Source organism: Euprymna scolopes, chromosome 19 (assembly GCF_053919585.1).
Source record: "Euprymna scolopes isolate OS-2025 chromosome 19, ASM5391958v1, whole genome shotgun sequence".
Classification (NCBI taxonomy): Eukaryota; Metazoa; Mollusca; class Cephalopoda; order Sepiida; family Sepiolidae; genus Euprymna; species Euprymna scolopes.
This window is the reverse complement of record NC_136500.1, coordinates 85,865,107-85,889,812: the sequence shown is the minus strand read 5'-3', so window position 1 is coordinate 85,889,812 and position 24,706 is coordinate 85,865,107. Positions and strand designations below refer to the sequence as shown.

At 32.7% G+C, this 24,706-nt stretch overlaps 1 protein-coding gene across 1 annotated transcript in view; it reads left to right on the top strand.

Moving 5' to 3' along the window:
- The window catches only part of LOC145239813 (DNA polymerase theta-like), a 168,893-nt gene that overhangs the window by 4,654 nt on the left and 139,533 nt on the right, over positions 1-24,706 (top strand). Inside the window, exons 2-4 of the mRNA XM_080103341.1 lie at positions 6,570-6,832; positions 15,203-15,266; positions 21,552-21,843. Of these exons, the coding sequence (XP_079959467.1) occupies positions 6,675-6,832; positions 15,203-15,266; positions 21,552-21,843 (514 nt within the window). The 5' untranslated portion in view covers positions 6,570-6,674. The remainder of the gene's footprint in view (positions 1-6,569; positions 6,833-15,202; positions 15,267-21,551; positions 21,844-24,706) is intronic.

Genomic DNA, 24,706 nt, shown 5'->3' with positions numbered 1-24,706 from the left:
TCTCAAAAGGTCATAAACTTCGAATAGACCCATTTTTCGTAATACAATTCAAAAATTATTCCAAACATTTGGTTCATTATTAAAATTAATCTTCCGAAAAGATCATAGAAAATTCATTTTGAATCAATTTACCCTTCACAATGAGATTCAGAGACATCCCAAAACTTTTTCATTTCGTAATTATTATTTTTAAAATTCAGTGTACATTTAAAGTTATTTAATTGATTCTTAAAAATCATTTCTTCTTTTAGACCATTATCAAGGTCATTTCGAATTCAGAAACTTTTCACGTTAATTAACTTTTTTTTCAAAGTAATTATTTTATTATTTAAAAGCAACTCTTTTCCTAAACTCACTCACAAGGATTATTTCGAATTAATAAACTCCCGCCACACATGGGAGTCACATTAGTTAACGACCAGTTCTGTATAGTTAACAGCTCGAAAAAATTAAAGTTTCAATTAAAGAGAGATCTTTCTAGACTGAGGAAATCTTTTTTTTTTCTTAAGAATTAATTCAATTTTACGTATATACTCCTCAGTCAATATTTCAGGGACCCCTATCATACGGTCCAATTTCAAATAAACCTTCAATTAAAGAATTCGCTCGAATAATTCTTCCTTAAAAATAATCTAGAATTCAAGAAAATTTCTTTCGTTAGTCAAATAATATTTCCTTAGAAATTATTAAAAATTCAGAGAATATTCGAAATGTAATAGCATAATTTTTCTTTAAAAAAAACTATGAACATTTCAGAGAACTCTTAAAAAATTAACGTAATCATGTAACAGTTGGCTTTTGCAAACACTCGAAGATTTCAAAAAAGTACTTCAAGTTCTGTTTGAATAATTGTCTCTGTTTTTATTTTTAATAAAAAAAAACAATTGAAGACATCATTTAATGTAATTTAAAGAAGCATAAATAATTTTGTTCTTTAAACTTGGTAGAAAATTTTCTAAAAAACTCCAAGTTAATTCGTTATTATATGCCCTCCTGCAATCAGCCATGGGGGTGTAGCTATACAATCATTAAAACGCAAGAGTAGAGAAAGAGAATGAGGGGGAAAAGAAGGGGATAGAGACAAAGCAATGCCATTACACACCCCACCACCCTCATAACACCATTACATAATAACAAAAAAAAATCTTCGACAATTTTAAAAGTCACTCTCTCGTCCTCACAGGTAAGGGAATGAGAGAGAGATAGAGAGAAGAAGAGAGAGAGAGAGAGAGGCAGGTAGCATTGTTCTATTACCCATCCCTCAACACCCTCACAAACACCATGACGAGGTCATCTTCGTTTATCTTTCCCATGTGCGGCCATTGTTTTAAACAAATGAGTGACAGGTTTACACGAGTTTAAAAAAAATAACAAAATAGAAGAACAATCTTATTTTGAACAATTTTGTAAAATCCATTCTCACACAAAACTTTCATATTATCTAACCCCAATTTTCTTTTTTGCCAGTAACATTTGTTTCTTTTCTTTTTAAACAGACAAAACATCAATAAAAAAACATTATCAATTAAAAAAAAAGTCCCTTATGTTTCAGCGTTAATTGTTACCTAACCTGAAAAAGGACATATCAACTGTTCATGACACAGTGCCGAAACAAAGTTCCATCTGAAAAAGTCATTAAAATTCTACAAAGTTCTTACATTTGCAAAGTCAAAAGCAATTTTTTAAAAAGTTCTATATTTTTATAAACCTGAAATAAAGATCAGATAAAAAAATGTTAGGTATCCTTTTATTCTTTCCTTTTTTTTTCTTTTTTAAATTTATTTTTCGAGCTTCGTGTTTGAAGGATTTTTTTTCTTTTTCTTTCATGTAATAACAAGATGCATAGATATACACACATATCAATATATATCCTGAGAGAGACAGAAAGAGAGAAAGCATGAGAGAGAAAGAGATATTGCATATTTTAGAGACAATTTCTTTTTGTCTCTGTTTTTTTTTTGTGTAGGACATATTTCTTACATTTTTTTTTCGAAGGGTTACTTTCAATACTCTTTTTTTAAAATCGATCTTTTGTAAACTGTTTTTTTTTTTGTAGGTGCAAGACAATTTTTTGTTCAGGTTCTGAATTTTCTTTTTGAGTGCATTTTTTTTTTTGTGCGCGTGTGTACTGGTCTGCCATTTTTTTTAAATTTTGCCAGAAATATTAGTTTTTTCCGTTTTTAAAGACCGTGGACCATTTTTTTTTATTCGATTCGTCTAGTGGTCATTATTTTTGGTTGTGCCGTGGGTTTAAGGGTCGAAATTATTTCCATGCTGGGAAACAATATGTCCTGGTCATAGTGCATCATTTATACCCCTATCTGCCGGTCACTGAGGTGTGACCGACAGACGTGTTATAGTAAATGTCTTAAAGCGGTCTCGTGAAGATATGAAGATGGGTCAGTCATTAGGGTCTGTGTAGCAAGAAGAAAATCATACCTGAGATGTTAGATGTGGGTGTGGCTCCTTTCTTTTCTCAAGATGATCTCTTCACCCTGGTGGCATTCTGGTTGGAATCTTCATCTCTTTGTCCTCAGGGCCGCCTTTTGACTTAAGATATTTATGAAGGCATTCATGGCAGACACAAGAAAAATGACACGCGACACAATTGTAATATACATAAGATATAACTAACTATTTTATTTTACATTAGAGATACAATATATATTACAAAAAAAAAACAATTTAAAAGTGGACAATAGGCTTTTCAAAGCTAACTAACCTACCCTAACTAGTGTTGAGGGAGGGGGTGGCCCCCCTCATTTACGGAGAGACAGACTATGCGTCCTCACATCATGATGGTCGTGCAGGAAAGAGACAGAAAGATAGCAAGGGAATTATGGGAAGGGGTTTCTTTGTATCTCTACGCTCATGGACAATTTACCACCCGTCCATGCTGCAGAGTGTGTTAGAAACAGTGGCACAAGGAAATAGTGCCACATAAGTTGTAAGAAACAAATATGAAGAAATAAATTGGGTGAAAACGATTTTGTATGAATCAACAATAATTATTTATTATATAAATACAGCTGAAAAGAAGTTACTTTGAAATGGAGGATGTATTTAATTATCTTCTATTGATTGAACATCCATTGAAATATGTTTTCAGATTATCATCTGGCAAATATATGGGCAGATACCTCTGCTTTTCAAAATACTGTTTTCACCAAAGGAGATAGCTTAATGACAGAGTTATTTCCCTTTTAAATATAAAATATTATTATTTTCTAGATAGAAAATTCACCTCTACTTTGCAGTTTGTGCTATTAGAGTTTTTTTATTATGACCTTGCCTGCATTTGATTTGCTTGGTTTTGAATACAAACTGACCTCATATTACAAATTTTTAGTTGGGTCCTAGATTTTTTTTGTTAAGGTAAGACAAATGTGTCTAATAGTATCTCTAGTGGGGAAGTGTCATTTTGAAAAGCATTTACATTAAATTAGAATCTCTTTTCAACAGTTAGTCATAAGGGGAGCTATGGAGTTGAATGCCAAAACAATCAATTCCAACTCTGATTTTTGAACTTTTAAAAGGTTTGACCTAAACATAATTTTTCTTTATCTTCTACTAGTCTATATATTAATACGATAGTGTGTGTGTTATTTTGTGTGACACACTTACATCTTTTTTCTTCTTAGTGACTGTTGCTTAATTGTTATGACCTTCCATTTCTTGTAATAAATAATTTTACCAAGAATTTTTTATAAGTTTTGGTTTCAGCTGAAGGAACTCAAGTTATATATATATTTATTTTTTCTTCAAAAGTTTTGATTTCGGTTTCGATTCAAGCTGATGAACCCAAGTCATATGGATATATTTTTTTTATTTTTGAAATCATAACATATATTAATAACATATATGAAATCTGCATAATTAAACTATCATATTTAAGCATATTTTACAACCGGGCTATGCCGAACATCCCTGCTAGCTTGGATAAATAATTTTGCAGTTTAAACAAAAGAGTTAAAATATTATCAGAGCGTCTCCATTTACGTTGAACCTCCACAGAATGCCAACATCAATATATTAGTGAGTGATATAGAGTGAGAACGTAAAGTCTGGGAGGGTGAACCTCCTAATACTGCGCAGGACCAGAAACATATTACAGTCAAAAAGAAAAAAGCCTTTTCAAAAATGGCCTAGACTCTGTTGGCTTTGCTGCATTAGTTTTGGTCTCTGAACACAACAATACCGAAACAAATATTTGGGCTGAGATCCAAGTGTAGTATCTGTTCTGATGCTACACTTAATTTATTCTTAGTCAATGTAGGAGAAACTCTTCTATCCTAAGTCAGCTTTTATCTTTGCTTACTACCAAAGTGCCCCTTTTTTAGGGAGCTGGTTTCCTCCTTACATTAAAAACAACCTTGTGTCCCATATTGCTCTCATGGGGAAGTGATTAAATCACAATAGCACTAACAAGGGGTGGGGAAAAGAAAGATTCTCATTAACACTTTCATTGTAAGTAACAATGGTCAAGTGGTTAATGACACGAACCAATGACTTGGATGTTTCAAGTTCGAACCTAGTTCATTCCACAAAACCACTTTCACTTAAAATGTTAGCAACCTTCACGTTGCCCCTTCCATAAGTACCCGATGTCTTTCTAGAAAAGAATTATAACTTGAAAAATATCGGGGAAACCAATGCCAACAGTAAAATCTTCAGATTCATATGATGAGGATGAGGATTGTAAGTGACAAATTATGCAAATTTTCTTTCTTCCCTTACTAGGCAACCAATAACAATCGACACATCTTGGGCAAGAAGACTCATAATTCCCCGGTCAATGTATTAATTGAGCTGCTGTTTAGGATGCTTAATTTAGGCCTGCCATATTTATAGATTTTGTACAAGTTTTAAATAAAAAATCGATCAAGCATAAGATTTGAAACCAGTCATCTGTGTCATGATTGGTGCAAACAGGATTATCAAGTAAACATGGATGCAATTTTGAATCTGAAATCACCTGTTCTAAAGCAACAATGTGTTAAAATGAACTCTCAGCTTTTTTATTTTTAGTTATTTCTAAATGTTGTGCTCATCAAAGTTAATAAAAAATAAATAAAAAAGCAAAAAGCAGGTTATTTGGTTAGATGTAGGTAGATAAGTTTTTATTCAAAATAAATAAATATCAAAGTTTTTTTTCTTTCATTTATCACACCTATATTTTCCATGAAAATAACCCAATTAAATCGATAATGCAGCATAGTATTTTGTCATACTCTATATAGTAAAGAGCAAATATCCAAACAGCTATTTGTATGCTTAGTTTTCAGAACAATGTTTAAAGCAGTTTATAATAAATTAATTGGCGTTATTCATTTGTAATTTTTTTGTTCTATTGTCAAAGATCTATATATCTATAAAAGTGAGAATATGTGTGTGTGTGTGTATAAGGACCCTTCTCAACCAATATACACAATTAATTTTTTATCTACAGACTTGAAATTTGGTATATAGAGTATTCAGACATGTGGAAAACTTGTTAATTGGTTTCATCTGGAAAAAAGTCTGCTAAGGGGTTATCATTGAACCTACTGTTGATTTTATAAACTTATTTTTATATAATGGCTTGAATTAAAGTTTAAAATGCAAAAATCAAATATCATGGTTCAATTGTGGTTTAAACAGAAGCATTAATTTCAGACGTGCACATGTCTTATAAAAAAACCTGCTGTTGATTTTATATGCTGAGCCCTTCTGCTTGTGTGGTTAGAAAACTTATTGAATGCATTTTTGATGTGAGGCCACGTAAGGGTGTTAATGTTGGTCAAAATCAAACTGTTCCTTCTATAAGCAGTTTTTTTCGATTGTTGATTTTTGATACTTATCAAAGGCATTCCAATACAAAACCTATCAAAGAATATGCCCAGGCAGCTCCTATAAAACAGTGTCTTTGAAGTGATTTGAATACACAACTATCTGACATAGTTCACTTACTGCAATGTACACATTTATTTCAGAAAATCTACTTTTGTGAACGTATGTTTATTATATAAATTTGAATAAAATCTTTTTACTTTCAATATAAAAAAAACAACTTACTTTTATAATTTCATAAACATATATTTCTTATAAGATTTCAAATAAAAAACTTTTATTTTTTAATTTTGTCATTAAAAGTGCAAATAATGGCTAATTGTGTTATTTTTATCTGTTGTTAATTTTTGTTAATTTTTATTGTATACTTTTCAATAACGTCCTTTTCTTATATTTTATTTCAATAAATCACTTCACAATAGAAATATTGGAGAACAATAAAAGTGAAGGAACTGATTTGCCTTGTGACCGCTTCCAGTAGCGCTACGCCAGAAGTTGTGAAGTACATTTGCTGATTACAACCATTGCGTTTCTTTTATTTAATGAAAAATACTTACTATAAAATAATTCGTGATTGGTTCCTTTTCTAGGTAGATAGTTGGAAAGTAACCAATGAAAACTCTTGTTGCTAAACACTGACAATAATAGATATAGTCTGAGACAGTTTTGAATTTGTGAAAACCAAAATTGATTATTAAGTGTAAATTCTTTGATTCACTTTTCTTTTTTGTTTTATTTAGCAATCATGATACAGACTAAACTCTCTGAACCAAAGACGAATTACAGAGTGAAATATGTTTGTTTATTCTGTCTTCAACGAACTATAGCTGATCCAGGGTTGAGGTATGGAACCTCCTCAGATGCATGAAGATGCGACAACATCAAATGGTTTTAACCGGCCTCGCTTTCTTGGCCGCATTGCTATTAACTGTACAACAAAGAAATTACTTTCAAATTCAGTTGATGTCCGAACTTCATCTGGAGTGAATAAAAAAATTAGCAGGTAAAAAAATATTATTTTTTTTTTACATATTTTAAAAATAAGTTTTTCTTTGTTTTTTGTATTGTTTTAAGTTTTGCAAAATTGAAAAATGATAGACGCCACTGTTGACAAAGGGAAGAGTTCATTATGCATGTGTGCACAACATGATAATACTTATGAGAGTTAGAATATGCTTTGCATGGAGAGAGACGATAAGATGAATGTGTAATGTGAGGCTTCAAGTAGCAATGTAGATGAAAAATTTGAAACTGCTTAAAATATCTCAATAATGGCATACATAGAAAGAGCTTGATAGTCCAAAAAAAGAATATTTCTAAATTTTTAAAATCTGACTAAAAATAGTTAAGTTGGGACTATTTTTGTGACTCGCATGTTTGGATAGTTTTACCTCTTTAAGACCATATGCATTTCATATTTTTTTGCACTACTAATTCAGTAAAAACTGTTATATCTTTGTTAAAACACAACAACCTACCACACAATATGATAAAACCCAACAACCTATCATCCAATACAATAAAACCCAATAACCTATCAACGCATATGGTGAAATCCAACAACCTACCAAACAATACGATAAAACCAAGAAACTTACCAACTAATATGGTGAAACCCAACAACCTGCCAATCCATACTGAAAAACTCAACAACCTGCCAACTCATACAGTAACACCCAACAACCTACTACTCTATACAGTAAAACCCAATTATCAACCAACACATACAGTAAAGCCAACAACCTACCAATCCATACAGTAAAACCCACAACCTGCCAATCCATACAGTAAAACCCCACAACCTACCAATCCATACAGAAAAACCCCACAACTTACCAATCCATACAATAAAACACAACAACCTACCAATCTATACAGTAAAACCCAACAACTTAACAATCCGTACAATAAAACCTAACAACCTACCAATCTATACAATAAAACCCAACAACCTACCAATCTATACAGTAAAACCCAACAACTTACCAATCTATACAATAAAACCTAACAACCTACCAATCCATACAATAAAACACAACAACCTACCAATCTATACAGTAAAACCTAACAACTTACCAATCCATACAATAAAACCTAACAACCTACCAATCCATACAGTAAAACCCAACAACTTACCAATTTATACAGTAAAACCTAACAACTTACCAATCCATATGGTGAAATCCAAAATACTATCAATCCATACAGTAAAACCCAACAACTTACCAATCCGTACAATAAAACCTAACAACCTACCAATCTATACAATAAAACCCAACAACCTACCAATCTATACAGTAAAACCCAACAACTTACCAATCTATACAATAAAACCTAACAACCTACCAATCCATACAATAAAACCCAACAACCTACCAATCTATACAGTAAAACCCACAACCTGCCAATCCATACAGTAAAACCCCACAACCTACCAATCCATACAGTAAAACCCCACAACCTACCAATCTATACAGTAAAACCCAACAACTTACCAATCTATACAATAAAACCCAACAACCTACCAATCTATACAGTAAAGCCCAACAACTTACCAATCCATACAATAAAACCTAACAACCTACCAATCCATACAATAAAACCCAACAACCTACCAATCTATACAATAAAACCCAACAACCTACAAATCTATACAATAAAACCCAACAACCTACCAATCTATACAGTAAAGCCCAACAACTTACCAATCCATACAATAAAACCTAACTACCTATACAGTAAAACCCAACAACTTACCAATCCGTACAATAAAACCCAACAATCTACCAATCTATACAATAAAACCCAACAACCTACCAATCTATACAATAAAACCCAACAACCTACCAATCTATACAGTAACGCCCAACAACTTACCAATCCATACAATAAAACCTAACAACCTATACAGTAAAACCCAACAACTTACCAATCCGTACAATAAAACCCAACAACCTACCAATCTATACAATAAAATCCAACAACCTACCAATCCATACAATAAAACCCAACAACCTACCAATCTATACAGTAAAACCTTACAACTTACCAATCCGTACAATAAAACCCAACAATCTACCAATCTATACAATAAAACCCAACAACCTACCAATCTATACAATAAAACCCAACAACCTACCAATCTATACAATAAAACCCAACAACCTACCAATCTATACAGTAAAGCCCAACAACTTACCAATCTATACAATAAAACCTAACAACCTACCAATCCATACAATAAAACCTAACAACCTACCAATCCATACAATAAAACCCAACAACCTACCAATCTATACAGTAAAACCCAACAACCTACCAATCTATACAGTAAAACCCAACAACTTACCAATCCGTACAATAAAACCCAACAACCTACCAATCCATACAATAAAAGACAACAACTTACCAATTTATACAGTAAAACCTAACAACTTACCAATCCATATGGTAAAACCCAAAATACTATCAATCCACACAGTAAAACCCGATAACTTACCAATCCGTACAATAAAACCTAACAACCTACCAATCTATACAATAAAACCCAACAACCTACCAATCTATACAGTAAAACCCAACAACTTACCAATCCATACAATAAAACCTAACAACCTACCAATCTATACAATAAAACCCAACAACCTACCAATCTATACAGTAAAACCCAACAACTTACCAATCCGTACAATAAAACCCAACAACCTACCAATCCATACAATAAAAGACAACAACTTACCAATTTATACAGTAAAACCTAACAACTTACCAATCCATATGGTAAAACCCAAAATACTATCAATCCACACAGTAAAACCCGATAACTTACCAATCCATACAATAAAACCTAACAACCTACCAATCTATACAATAAAACCCAACAACCTACCAATCTATACAGTAAAACCCAACAACTTAACAATCCATACAATAAAACCTAACAACCTACCAATCCATACAATAAAACCCAACAACCTACCAATCTATACAGTAAAACCCAACAACTTAACAATCCGTACAATAAAACCTAACAACCTACCAATCTATACAGTAAAACCCAACAACCTACCAATCTATACAGTAAAACCCAACAACTTACCAATCCATACAATAAAACCTAACAACCTACCAATCCATACAATAAAACCCAACAACCTACCAATCTATACAGTAAAACCCAACAACTTACCAATCCGTACAATAAAACCTAACAACCTACCAATCTATACAATAAAACCCAACAACCTACCAATCTATACAGTAAAACCCAACAACTTAACAATCCGTACAATAAAACCTAACAACCTACCAATCTATACAATAAAACCCAACAACCTACCAATCTATACAGTAAAACCCAACAACTTAACAATCCGTACAATAAAACCTAACAACCTACCAATCTATACAGTAAAACCCAACAACTTAACAATCCGTACAATAAAACCCAACAACCTACCAATCTATACAGTAAAACCCAACAACTTAACAATCCGTACAATAAAACCTAACAACCTACCAATCTATACAGTAAAACCCAGCAACTTACCAATCCGTACAATAAAACCCAACAACTTACCAATCTATACAATAAAACCCAACAACCTACCAATCTATACAGTAAAATCCAACAACCTACCAATCTATACAATAAAACCCAACAACCTACCAATCTATACAGTAAAACCCAACAACTTAACAATCCGTACAATAAAACCTAACAACCTACCAATCTATACAGTAAAACCCAACAACTTAACAATCCGTACAATAAAACCCAACAACCTACCAATCTATACAGTAAAACCCAACAACTTAACAATCCGTACAATAAAACCTAACAACCTACCAATCTATACAATAAAACCCAACAACGTACCAATCTATACAGTAAAATCCAACAACCTACCAATCCATACAATAAAACCCAACAACCTACCAATCTATACAGTAAAACCCAACAACTTACCAATCTGTACAATAAAACCTAACAACCTACCAATCTATACAGTAAAACCCAACAAATTACCAATCTATACAGTAAAACCCAACAACTTACCAATCCATACAATAAAACCCAACAACCTACCAATCTATACAGTAAAACCCAACAACTTACCAATCTATACAGTAAAACCCAACAACCCACCAATCAACATAGTAAAACCCACTTCCGGTTTGGCGATGGATGCAACGGCAAAGATGTCACTTTTTTTCCTCCTTCACGGTACAAATTCGAGCCTACCGTCTTACTACCCCTTCTTTTTTTGTTTCTTTTTTCTTTTTTTTGATCAACACACACCTCCAAACACCCGAGCAACGCCAGGCACCCAAGCTGGTGCCTTATATAAGGCAATTAAATAATTCTGAATATAAGAATGGGAATAGTATTTAACTATTATTGAATACGGACATGCTGAAATGCAAACGTTATTATTTAGGTAGCCATTCTTAATATTGGAAGGGTTCTTTTTTTAAATCTTCTTACACCTAACAATTAATTCGTAATATAAGGCAATTAAATAATTCTTAATATCAGGAGGGTGATAGTATTTTACTATCATGGAATACGGACATTGCTGAAATACAAATGTTATTATTTAGAAAACCATTCTTAATATTTGGAGGGGATCTTTTTTTTTAATTTTCTGTACTTACACCTACCAATTTAATAATTCTTAATATGTGGAAGGGGGATAGAATTTACAGACGATGCTGAAATACAAACATTATTAAGACAGCCATTCTTAATATTTGGAGGGATTTTTTAAAAATCTTCTGTACTTCCACCTAGAATTAAATAATTCTTAATATAAGGCAATTAAAAAATTCTAAATATAAGAAGGGGGATAGTATTTTACTATTATGGAATACGGACCGTCCTGCAATAAAAACATTATTTAGACAGCCAGTTGGGAGGGTTTTTTTTTTTAATCTTCTGTATTTCTACTTAACAATTAAATAATTCTTTAAATAAAGAAATTAAAAAATTCTTAATATAGGGAGGGGGATAGTATTTTACTATTATGAAATAGGGACCGTGCTGAAATACAAATGTTATTATTTAGAAAGCCATTCTTAATATTAGGAGTTTTTTTAAAATCTTCTGTACTTCCACCTAGCAATTAAATAATTCTTAATATAAGGCAATTTAATAATTCTAAATATATGAAGGGGGTACAATTTTAGTATTATGGAATACGGACCGTGCTGAAATGCATTATTTAGAAAGCCATTGTTAATATTGGAAGGGGATCCTATTTAAATCTTCTGTAGTTACACCTAACAATAAAATAATTCTTAATATAAGGCAACTAAATAATACTTAATATAAATAGGGGGATAGTATTTTACTATTATGGAATACGGACTGCTGAAATACAAACATTATTATTTAGAAAATATAAAACATTAGAAGAAAAATTTTATTTTGTATATAAAACATTAGAAGAAAAATTTTATAATATTAAAACATTAGAAGAAAAATTTTAAATCATAAGAAAAATCTCAAATCAGTAAATTATCAATAAATTTTGTCATAATAAAAATACATTTATTAGATTAATTTTAATTTGTAAAAGAAAAAAAACGACATTAAAAAAATCCAAAATCAGCTAATTTATTCAATTTTGTCATAAAAAACGATTGTTTTATTAATATTGCTAAGAAAACATGTTTTACTTCATTATAATAAATTATACATAAATTATGTCTATGTGAAGAAATTTTTTATAATGACAAAATTTATTAATTATTTGCTGTTTTTGTCATTTTTTCATTATCGATTTTTGTTTTGAAATTTAAAAAGAATCCAATAATCCTTTTTTATATTAAAAAAATATATTGACAATTTACTGATTTAAAATATTTCAATCGTTTTTTTTTTTTATTAAAGAAAATTAAAATCAATTTACTAAATAATTATTTTATTGATATAATTGGATGATTTTAAATTTTTCTTCTGTTTTATATGCAATTCATTTTATTTCTTCTGTCAAAAAATTATAATCAATATAATAATCATTTTTTATAATGAGAAAATTTATAAATATTTAAAATCTTAAAAAGTGCAACAAAATGCCAATTACATTTTTATTAGGGCATAAGGCACATCTGATTAAGTGTAAATAAAATATTTTTATTTTTAATTCTAGTATCTTCCTTTTTATAGTTTAATATTAATAGTTTTCGGTGAAATAATTTTCCGGGTAAACATTTTGTTAGAATATTTTTCTGTTGAGGCAGAAATCTTTTTCAAGAAAATATCAACGTTGGTGAATCTTAGTGGATATAAACATAACATGCGGCCGCAGTCGAGATTGAACTCCCTACATGAGTTTGTAGCGTAATTCAAATCTTGTCCGTAGCTGAATACTTGATGCTTTGCTTGGGCTATCAAGGGTATTTTTTATTGTTACGCCATTACTAGATGGGTTGCCTAACACGGCTTAAGAGAAGCCTGTCTACCCTCGAGAGAAAGATAGACCACGCCAGTTTCCAATCTGGTATTTTATCGCATGGTACATACAGCATCTCACCTTCCCAAATGATTACTCATCTGGTACTGGCCAGGGTCGACGTTGCTTAACTTCAGTGATCTGACGAGAACCTGTAAGTCAACGTGATTGTGCTGTAAATAGTGGATATATCTGTTAGTATATGTATTGATTAAATATATTGTGCAGGTATAAGTCATAAACAGGATCTATTGTAGGTAGGGGGTCATCCAAATTCAAGCATATGCCTTATTGAAATATTGGTCCTGCCATAAAATAATAACCTATGGCAAAAATGAGGTCAGATGATTGTTTGAGAATGCAGTAGTTGCATTTGAAACAGTTAGCATGGGAGCTTTGAATGGTTAAGATTCATGTTAAAATGCACTATGCAAATTTTGAAATAATTAAAGATGAGCTTATATAATAAGTCTTTAGATCTTTCTTATCTTTTGTCCACCAGCATCACCCCTTTGATTCTGCAACGTCTTAGACCATCAAGTTGTGGCCAGTTAAATAAATAATTTCTCTTTAAAAAAATCTTAGATCATATATTCATCATATCTGTTTTATATGGTGACGTGTTGAACAGCTCTAAGAAATTGTCTTCCAAAGTAACCTATCTCTGTCCAGGTCTTTATTTATCCCTCTTTGTCTCATTTTTATCACTTTCTTCCATGTATTCCTTAGCATTCTCTTATCAACTGGACCTGCTACCTCAACCGTTCTACATCTAATAACCTAGAACTCTTATCCATTCTTTCAATGTAACCATATCATCAAAGTCTCTTGTTGTGAACACATTTCTCTACATTGTTCTGAGTTAATCTTCCTCTGAGGTCCTCAGAACTAAACCTGTCTTTAAGACTCACATTATCATTGTGATATCATTTCTCTCCATGCAACGCATATCCTCAACCATGTAGTAGTAATTCTTCTAACTTGCTCATCTCTAAAAGACAGAAGGTCTGCTCTCTCTGCTGTCGATACGCAGGGGTCAGAAGAAGAAGAAATGGTTGGTTTTATTGGGAAAAAGGCGAGACTAACCATGAAAATTCGCAAGACTTCATAGGGATAAAAGACCAAACTCAGACGGATAGGTGGATGTGCTTTTGTTCAAAACAGAAAACTAGTGATAGAAGAGAAAAGTTCCTTTCAAAAGAGAGTTCCGGGGTGTAAGGCTGAATACCCCAGCAGTTTTCAAACCATCACTGATCAGGTTTCACTTCCGTACATCATCAAACTGTACCCATGTTTGATAAACTCTTCCCTTCGTCAACAGTTATATCAATTAATTAATAATGATAGACAAGTGTGAAAGGTAGGGGTGTTCATCTCCTTGAGATGAACACCCCTACCTTGCATAGTTCCAAGTCACCCTTGGTTAAGGTGTAGCAACTGTTAGCCTTCCTCTGATATTCTGGAGGGTTATTATATAGGAGGTAGATAGAGTTACTCACTTATAATGAAGGCAATACATCAAGGAAGGTGGGGGGGGGTAGTTAAAAATAAACCAGATAAAAGGAGACTTTTGGCCCTGTATTGTAATCTTCTAGTGATGGTGTCACACTCACTTCCAAAGCATGGAAGTAGTAAGGCTTGAAAAACTGCCATGAGAATGCTCATATCGGTGCACAATTTGGTCATACTGGAGATAGCAAAATATAATAATTATTTATCTTAAATAAATTCAGCATTAAATAACCACAAAAGTGGTTTTAATGTCATGAAATAAAACAACCAAACAAACCAATGCTGGTGAAATGTTTTTTTTTTTTTTCTTTTAATTGATATGAGATTATTGATTTGCAATAAAAAAAATGCTCATAACAATGTAATGAATAACATATTTTAATCCAATGAATCTTTCTTTCTAGGAAAATCCAAGAGTCTCGGAACAATCAAGCCAATGAAACAAAACCAGTTAAAACCATTAAAAAGGTTTGTCTTTTAATAGAAATTCAAATCTATTAGGTTGTCCAGAAAGTAATGGTGTTGTTTTACAATGATGCAGAAAGCGTTTTACGTAGAGTAGATGTTTATTCAAATGTTGTCCAGATTTTATGATTCTCTTTTTTATACAAATTACTAGATAACCAAAAAAGTTCTGTCTGTTTTCTGGTTAGTCATTGAATGAAGTTGAAATATATATGAAATGTGTGTAGTAATTGTTTTTTAATTTGGATAACTAGAAGTAGAAAGATCAGATGTTATAAAAAAGCATGCATACGATGCCCGGCCATCATTTATAAGCTGGTCAGCTGCGAGAAGAATGGAAGTATCTAGAAATCTTGTTCGGGGCTATTTGCTTTTTTGTCACCATCTTCAATCGAGTGCTTACCGGTGATGAAAAATGGGTACTATACAAAACTTCCAAGCATTTCAGATATTGGTTGTCGCCTCAGGATGCTGTCCCTCACACTGTAAAACTACCTATGCTGCCACACAAAATTATGCTTCCTGTCGGGTGGGCAGGTGGTTAATTGGTTCATTATGAACTGCTATCAATGGGTCAAACTGTCACTCAAGACCTCTACTCACAGAAATTGAAACCTGTAACAGGTATAATAGAAGACATTAACACGGGTGAATTGCAAATGTGTGCTTTTCCTTGATTACAACATCAGGCTGCATGCCATGTGAGTCGTCAGGAAAACCATACAGCAGCTTTGATGGGAATTTGTGCCATCCGCTTTATTTACCTGACCTTGCACCATCTGATTACCACCTTTGCCACTCTGTGAATAATCCTTCACCAATGAAGTGGACTTCTTTGCATCCAAAATCCCAGAGTTCTATCGCAAGAGAATTGAAAACTGGAGACACATTGGCAGAAGGTGGTGGATGTTGATGACGATCACTTTGAAGCCTAAATAAGTTACACATACTGTGAAGTGCTTTCTTTTTTTTTCTTTAAAAATGGACAGAACTTTTTTGGTTACTTTGTATATTAATTAGTCTTAATGTTGTGTATTGCTGCTGTGTTGTTGTTGTTGTTGTTGTTGAGTATCGTCTATTCATTCATTTCTTATGAATCAGATGATTATTGTTGGCATCCATTTTTCTGATATCTTTCTGGTTAGCATTCGTTCTAGAAAGATAATGAGTACTTACCGTATTGACCACATGAAGGTTGCCATCATTTTGAAGTGAAAGTTTTTCTGTAAAACGAACTGGATTCGAACTTGTCATACCCAGGTTGTCAATCTATGTCGTTAACCATTTAGCCGCTGTCGCCTTCCTGCTTCTGTGTATTAAGGGATGACCACAAACACTTATTGTTATATATTAATGCGTCGCTTATTATACTTATGATGATGAATGTTCTTCTGTTTACATGTTAAGAAGTGTAAGAGTCTTAGGAGGGATGAAGAGACAGTCTTAGGAGAGTTCATGTTGTAAGTGTTCATATTGTAAGACATGGGATGGAAACATTAACACATTAACATTGTTAGAGAAGAGATGTGGACATTAACACGTAGATATAAGGAGAGAGTGTACATATAAATAAACAATACCTTTTTCATGTAATGATGGACACAGGAGACGGAGTTATAAAACACATTGAACATTTATTCTTCTTCCACTTGAACCGGTTGGTGGCTTTGCATTCAGGAATTCAAAGGTTCACATATTAAGTTTCAAAATGTGATCCTCTCGCTTCTAGACGATGTAAACCCATGTCTGTTGATCTCAAACTCCCTCTGAGTTTCTCACTAGCTAACTAACTAACTAACTAACTCTCACTTCCCATATTGAGAAATCCATGCATGTCCGGCCACGTGAGCAAAACTCACGTGCCCCCAACATGCGCGACTTGCATGTTTCCGACATTCTGATTTCCCAATAACCTATTTTCTCTTTTGTTGTTTCCACAAAGGAATTCAACCTGCATATCTAATTCATTTAACCCATATTTTATTATCCACATTCTTTTAACAATTGAATAGTTTATTTATTATTTATTTCATCAGAATGCACAATTTACTGGACATTCCATTTAAACCTATTGTTCTTTAAAACTTATATCCAAGGTTCGATTTCTGCTTTCTCTCATTTTATTTTCATTTTAAGTAATCTCTCTATTTTTATACTTACATGAAATGGGGACAGCCCTTATCATGTAACATTATGTATAAAAACATAATGGTATATCGTAGTAGAGTTGGAGAATGTGGAGCACAAGGGTTGATGTAAATTGATTTCAAATTACCTAGCCAGCAGCCTTTTCCTCAATCTCAATTTGGGTCGGTTAATATAACATTTTTGGATACCCACACATCCACAACTGCAATGGCCATTCTAGGATTTTGTCTATATACTCAGTACAGTCATACCTCCTATGGGATGTGGCACCTACTCATGTTATTGTTTATTTAGTAACAGGTGTAGTTTTGTTTGCAAGTGTCTCTACATCTAATCACTGAATATTTATTTTCTTTCCTGATGAATATCTGTATCCATCAGCTGGATTTTATTTCTGATATCCCAGACCCGATATTCAATACTAATAATATCATCAACAAGGGCTTTTATATGGTTTTTCTGTATGAGTGTTGCAATATTTAGATGTAGGTGTGTAAAAATAGTATTAAAACAGTATTTTCCACTTAAAGTTAAATAAAGCCATTAAAAGTTAAGTTAGAAATTAGGACTACATGTGAGGATATGACATTATGGACAGAAAATCTGAAATTAAACATGGTAAAGATGGTTGCAAAGTCTTTCTCATTGGCTAGTGAGTTGAGAAAAATCTGTCACCTATTTTAGAGCTCTGTCTTTGTCCGGCTTTCTATAATTTTTACAGTGTTGTAAATAAATAAAACATTGCAGAGCATGCCAGCATTCTTGGCATTTTTTTTTTTGTTTCTATTGTTATCCATTATTAGAACTATGACGAAAGAAGGCTGCTGCTATCATCGCAGCCGGAGAAAGGAAAGCAAAAAACTTGTTTCTACTACTAAAGCATCACAATAAGAATAACTACTGTCACTATTATAAAGGAGAGACATCACTATCAACTGAGCAATTACTTAAGTGTTAACAAGTAAGCAGCTGTTTCTATCAATGAAGAGGATGACAGACAGTCTGTGAGGAGCAGAGAATTCTCTCTCATGCTATGTTACACACGTTTAAATGAGAGAAAAGTGCTTTTGAAACTGCAGGAGGTACCAGCTAATCATTTAACCAAGGACAGATTTCTTTTTCACAGAAAAGAACATTAGTTTTAATAAGAAGAGGTGTAATGATCTCAATTTTTTTATTTTAAGGCTAGGATTTTAAAAATGCTATTATATTCTGGACAACCTAATCTTTATATATATAAAAGCGAAAATGTATGTTCGCTTTTTGTGTATGTCTAAGAAAGGCTTTTTTCAGAGAAGCGGTCAATCGGTTCACAACTTTTTAAAACATTTTATATCACATGTAAATCGTAATATCTCACAGTTAACAATGGAGCTCGCCTGTCTATTTAATTTGCTCGACTTCGGGAAGATAAATATTCAACAGTTTTCACTCGCCGCATGTAGGTTAGGCCTTTCCCTATAATGTTTCCCCCTACCCCCAACGTCTTGGGGAAAAGCATTCCCGCACTAAGTGAAATGCTACCCCGCAGTCAAAAGTTGACCTCATTAAGTCATTAAAACGTGCACCTGCTAATTTAAGTAATTAAATTCAAACATGTTTCTGTTAGCATCTCACAGTGGGCCAATGGTTAACGTCGCACGTTTTTTTTTTCACACTTTAATTTACAACTTTGCCTCAAGGGTTCGGGTTCGATCCTCATACTTACCTACCAAAACATTTTTATTTTTATTTTACCCCCCCCCCCCCCCCCACGGGAGTTTTCACACACACCTCCAAACACCTGGGCAATGCCGGGTACCCCTCGCTAGTCTCTATATAAATAAAGTTGTATGACCACTTCTTGTGTGTCTGTGTTTTTTGCCTCTATGTGACTTGCACATTATTGATTTTTATTTACTAATGATCAATTATTTATTGAAATCAAAAATGCAATATAGCATAAAATGAAGCAAGCTTTTTTAAAAATCTTATTTGGGGAGGGGTTGAAGCTTCTGCATGTAGTGAGTGAGTGCGCACCATGGTGCACAAACTTGATGTATGTTTCACAATCTGTTGATGAATGGTTATGTATATAGACAAGACAATGGCTACGCTTATACATCACTCAATAAGTCTCAGGCCTCACTATTTAGGCAAAATTCGATTTTATTTATCAACATAGGGTAATCATTGTTTCTAAAATTTCTCTAATAATTAAAAAAATAAATTCTTTTTTTTATAGATCGATTTGTCTTTGGCTTAAAAGAATTCTTATACCATTTCTTACCATATATCTCTTCCTGTAACATTCTTTTTAAGTCTGCAAACAGCCATGTTCAGGGTGGGGGGTAGATTTGGAGAATAAGATAGATGCAGGAGCAATTTGAAATGCAGTTCATGTATTCGTATTATTTGGATTCTTCGGATTACTGTTCTCATCTTGAGTGTCATTTTCACAATGTTTCAGTTGATGGAACCTCCAACTGTCTTCAGGAATATCTTGTCGAACTCAGGAATCTTTTATTGAACTCTGAAATCTGCATGGAATTTTGAATGGAACCTGTTATTTAATACATGGAGTTAGCATGTTCTTGTTCCATCAGCCATGATTGGATAAAGTAATTCACAATTGTATATTTTTTCTGCAAGGATCCGAGGCGCAATGGTTAGATATTAGTAATATTCTCTTGAAGGTTCAAGGTTCAATCCTCAATGTTGACGACCAAAATATACAATTGTGAATTGCTTAGGACCTCTATCCAGTCATGGCTGATGGAACGAGAGCATGCTACCCCCATGAATGAAATAAAGAGTTCTGTTTCAAATCGTGTGCAGTTTTACGAGTTCGACAAGATACACCTGAAGAAAGTTGGAGGTAACATTGACCAAAACGTTGTGAAAATGACACTCAAGATGAGAACAGTAGTCTGAAGAATCCAAAATAATACAAATAACTAATCCTCATCTCAAAAATTCAGAAACACAAAAGTTTTGCCATCATTGCAATCGACTTGTGACATTTCTTCTTCACTTGTGTCTTATTTTTGATAATTTCTTATTTGACATGCAACAATAATGCTATACAATATTCACTCCTGGTGGTTGTTCCCTTTTCAAGGTAACCAATCAGCAAAATACCTTGCTCATTTTAAAATATGGAAGCTAAAACTTTGCCTGTTAATACCTGCATTGAGCATCATTTATATTTACACCACCACATTTAAAGTCAGTATACCACCTCTTAACTGTAGTTTCCGACTGATCAGACTCCGACTATCGCTTATCAAACAATTGCTTTGCATGAATAGTACTTTTTCTCATCAGAAAGCAATGTTTTATCAACACACAAAATTCAGATTTTTCTATTGTTTTGCAAATGTGCAAAAGTAACTTCACTTCAATAGCTGTAATTTGTAAAATAATAATCCAATTATTCTCAAATTTTAACACATGCCATTTGAAGGTAAGTACTTTATAAAAATCATATGGATTTTGTTTTTTATTAGTAGAATCATCTATATGTCAGGCCCAGGACTTATTGAGTGATGCTTATTATAATTGAGTAAAACTTTTCTGCTTGTTATTTATAGATGACAAAACTATTTGACAGAAGTGCACCAGCTTTGATATAAATTGTTCTTAGATGCTGGGTGTGTCTATGGCACGGGTGGATGGATAATAAGATTACAGCTGCTATTAATACTGCTACCACTAAGCAGTTTTCTCTCCAGCTATGGAAATTAATAATTGTGATAATATTCCCTATTGTTTATAATGGACTATTCCAATTTTCTATTTTACAGTTAGTTTTATTAAACTGTTAATAACCCCCCTTACACTGTTTTAATCATTTTCGACATTCTAAATCAGAATGTATTGTGATATCATAATAAACCCCTCTCTCTTTATTTTTTATTTTTTTAAATTATTTACATCATTCCATTCCTCTCTCCGCCTGCATCATATGGCTTCTATTTCTCTTATTCATCCTTCCTCCCACTATCTAAAGCATTCATGTGCAGATGAAAAGTGTGCACGGTGACGAGCAAGCAAGATAAGATACAACATCCTCAGAGTTTTAGTATTAGTAGAAATTCCATTATTGAATTTTCTTTAAAAATATTCATGCTGATCATTTTTTGTTTTTTTGTTTTCCAGCAACAGCAACACCATGGAGGAGAAAATGGTGTTGGAATTTCTTTTAATGCTTCTATCAGTTCCTCTGTGTTTGAAGACATTGACCCCAATATTACATTCTGGAATCCATTACCAATTCCACTTCCCAATCGTCCCAGCTTGCAGGAACAAAGAATTCCATCAGATCTCCGTTCATCAAAGTCAGAGTTATCATCTGAAATTAAAAATCAGGAGAACCAAAATGCCTCTACACTTGTAGACCATGATATTTCTGTGCCTAAGGGGAATTTGGCAGGATCACTGACAAACATTGGTAAATATATGCTGGCTGTATATGCTCTGGTGGTTTACATCAGTCATTTTATTATCATTTTTGTTTTGTACTTTTTTTTTTTTTTCAAATCTACCAAATGATATTTAAATGTAACTATTAAAATCTTATTCCTTAAAAATATTATTCAATAATCAAATGAAATGTTTTTAAACTAGAGTTTCATCATTCATTTTGAAACATGTAATGTTAATAAAAGATTGAACTATAATGATAATGATGGACTGTTTTGGGATACTCCCTTCATATAAATACAACCATGCTCTATTTTATTTCCCTTTCCCCTTCTCTTGCTTTCTCTTTTTTCCTTTCTTTTTGTTTTTTCTATCTCTGTCTTGTCTAACTTGCTTTTCTCCTCTCTCTGGAAATTTTAATTTTACCATATTTTAAGAAAAGCCATTTCTGTCCAGCTATGAGGATTGTAGTAATATTCCCTATTGTTTCTAATGGACTATTCTAATCTTCTGTTTTATAGTTAGCATTATTAACTTTGAACTCTCCGCTCTCTTACGAACGCCTTCTCTCTTTTGTTCTGTGCAAATGAAAAAGCTGACATGACTGAAAAAAATTCATTAAAACTTGGAATAAGTGACATAAACGTCCCATACACTGACTATAAACCTTTAGTAAATGAATTATTACTAAGAAATGGCAAGAAACCTGGAACAGCCAAAACAACAAACCATTTGAAATTAACCTATACTTAAATGACAACTGTCAGACCTCAAAAATTGAATAAAGAAGTAGTCCTATCACATATTTGAATATGACACACATATAGCTCACTCTTTCATATTAAAAAAATGAAGAACCGCACAAATGTATAACATGTCATAGGGCCTGTTTTGACCTCATATACATTTGTAAACATTTTTACAAGGCCAAAAGTCTAAATGACCTCTTTGAAAAAGAAAACCTTAATAATATTCTAAACTTCTTAAAAAGAGTGAATCAACAAATATAGAAGGCAAATAAATTTGAAAAAAACAAAAACAAAAAAAAACAACTTAGAATACAACAAAAATTAACAACAACAAAAAACTTATATAAATCATTAAATTAGCCAAACCGGACATATAAAGACTGCCACGCAGAAGTGAACCACAAAGAAACACTCAGTTGAAATTTGGTCGAAAAATCAGTGAGCGGTGAAGCTTTAAAGCAGTTCTAAATGACTAAAACTGCCACTTAACCCTATATTCAAACACGGTAGCGTTTGAATGATACCCTTTTACAAGGCGAAAAATCTAAAAGACCTCCTTGAAAACGAAAACCCTAATAATATCCTAAACTTTTTAAAAAGAGTGAATCATTACCACAAAATATAAATCCCTTTCAAACAACTAATAAAAATTGAAACATCACTTGAATATTCTTAGTAACAACTAAACTTTGAAAATAACTAAACATCCGGAGACAACAAATATAAAAGACAAATAAAATTTGAAAAAAAAAAAAATCAACTTAAAATACAACAAAAATTATGCACAGCATTAAATGACTCAAAGAAGGTCGATATGCTGGTTAAACAGACCAACAAGCAAACCTCAGTTTTGTCCTCCTCCCTCTCTTTTCATTATTTTCATCATTCTAAATCCAAATTTATTATGATGTTATAATAAACACTCTCTATTTTTTTCCACCTTTCTCTCTACCTCTTTTCCTCCTCTGCTTCTCTCCCCTTTTTCCTTTTACTTATTTATAGCATTTCATTCCTCTTACTATTTCTTTCATCATATAATGTGCTCTTTATTTCTCTTATTCACCCTTCCTCCCTCTATCCAAAACATGTATCTACAAATGAAAAGTTCACACAGTGACGAGCAACAAGATAATAAATAGCATCCTATTATTCAGTAATCAAAGCAAACAGGTTTTATACTTTGATTTCAACATCTACGAATCATTTATAAACATGTTTTTTAATAAAAGATTTGATGATGATGATGATGATGATGATGATGATGATGATGATGATAAAGATGAACTTTTGGTGTACACACAGCTGTGATACAACTTACCTTGGATGTAGAGAGGAACAAGCTGGGATTTTATCAGAGGCAACAACTTGGAAAATTTTGCTCAAACAGTCTTCACTTTTGTGGCCTGAGTTAACATCAACTCCCTGCGATCAACATATCTTCTAGATAGCAGAAAGAGTCTCCCACCTCCAATGTATTGTCATCATCTTTTTGTGGGGACACTTGTCAATAGGATGCAGCTGTCCCATGCATCTCCTACATTTGCAGTTGGGGTTCGGGGCTAATTTAACCCTCAGGTCACTGAAGTTTTGTGAACCCGCAATAGGTACAGGTTATATTGTATTACATTGCTTCTAACATTCTTGCGGTACACAGGAAAAAGGATACTGACCAGAGTCCATATATTATGAATAACGTCATCACTTTGGTTTTAGGAAAATTCATCCGAAAACTTTTGATCTCCAGACCATTTTTCCATATTTCCAATTTATTCTTTAACTGTTCTAAGGATTCAGTAATGATTCCTAAATCGCCAACTTAGAGTAATCCCGATGGACAGCTCAACGAAAACTCTCTTGACAGTGCCTCCAAGACTGTGATGAAAAGTATGAATCTAAGGAGTGATCCCTGGTGAACCCCGATGTTAACATTGAATTTATCACTGTGTCATCCACCAGTAATCTACTACTCATATTCATGTACAGGGTAGAATGATAAAATTGTTGTGCTAGAAAAGACAACATGATTCCATTTCCATTTGATGAAAATAGTTTCTTTTTTTGTTGCAGACCATCTACTAGTTGTCCAATTGTGTACAAATCCCAAGAACGATAGGAACCTTCTATCATGTCTGAAAGTGACAC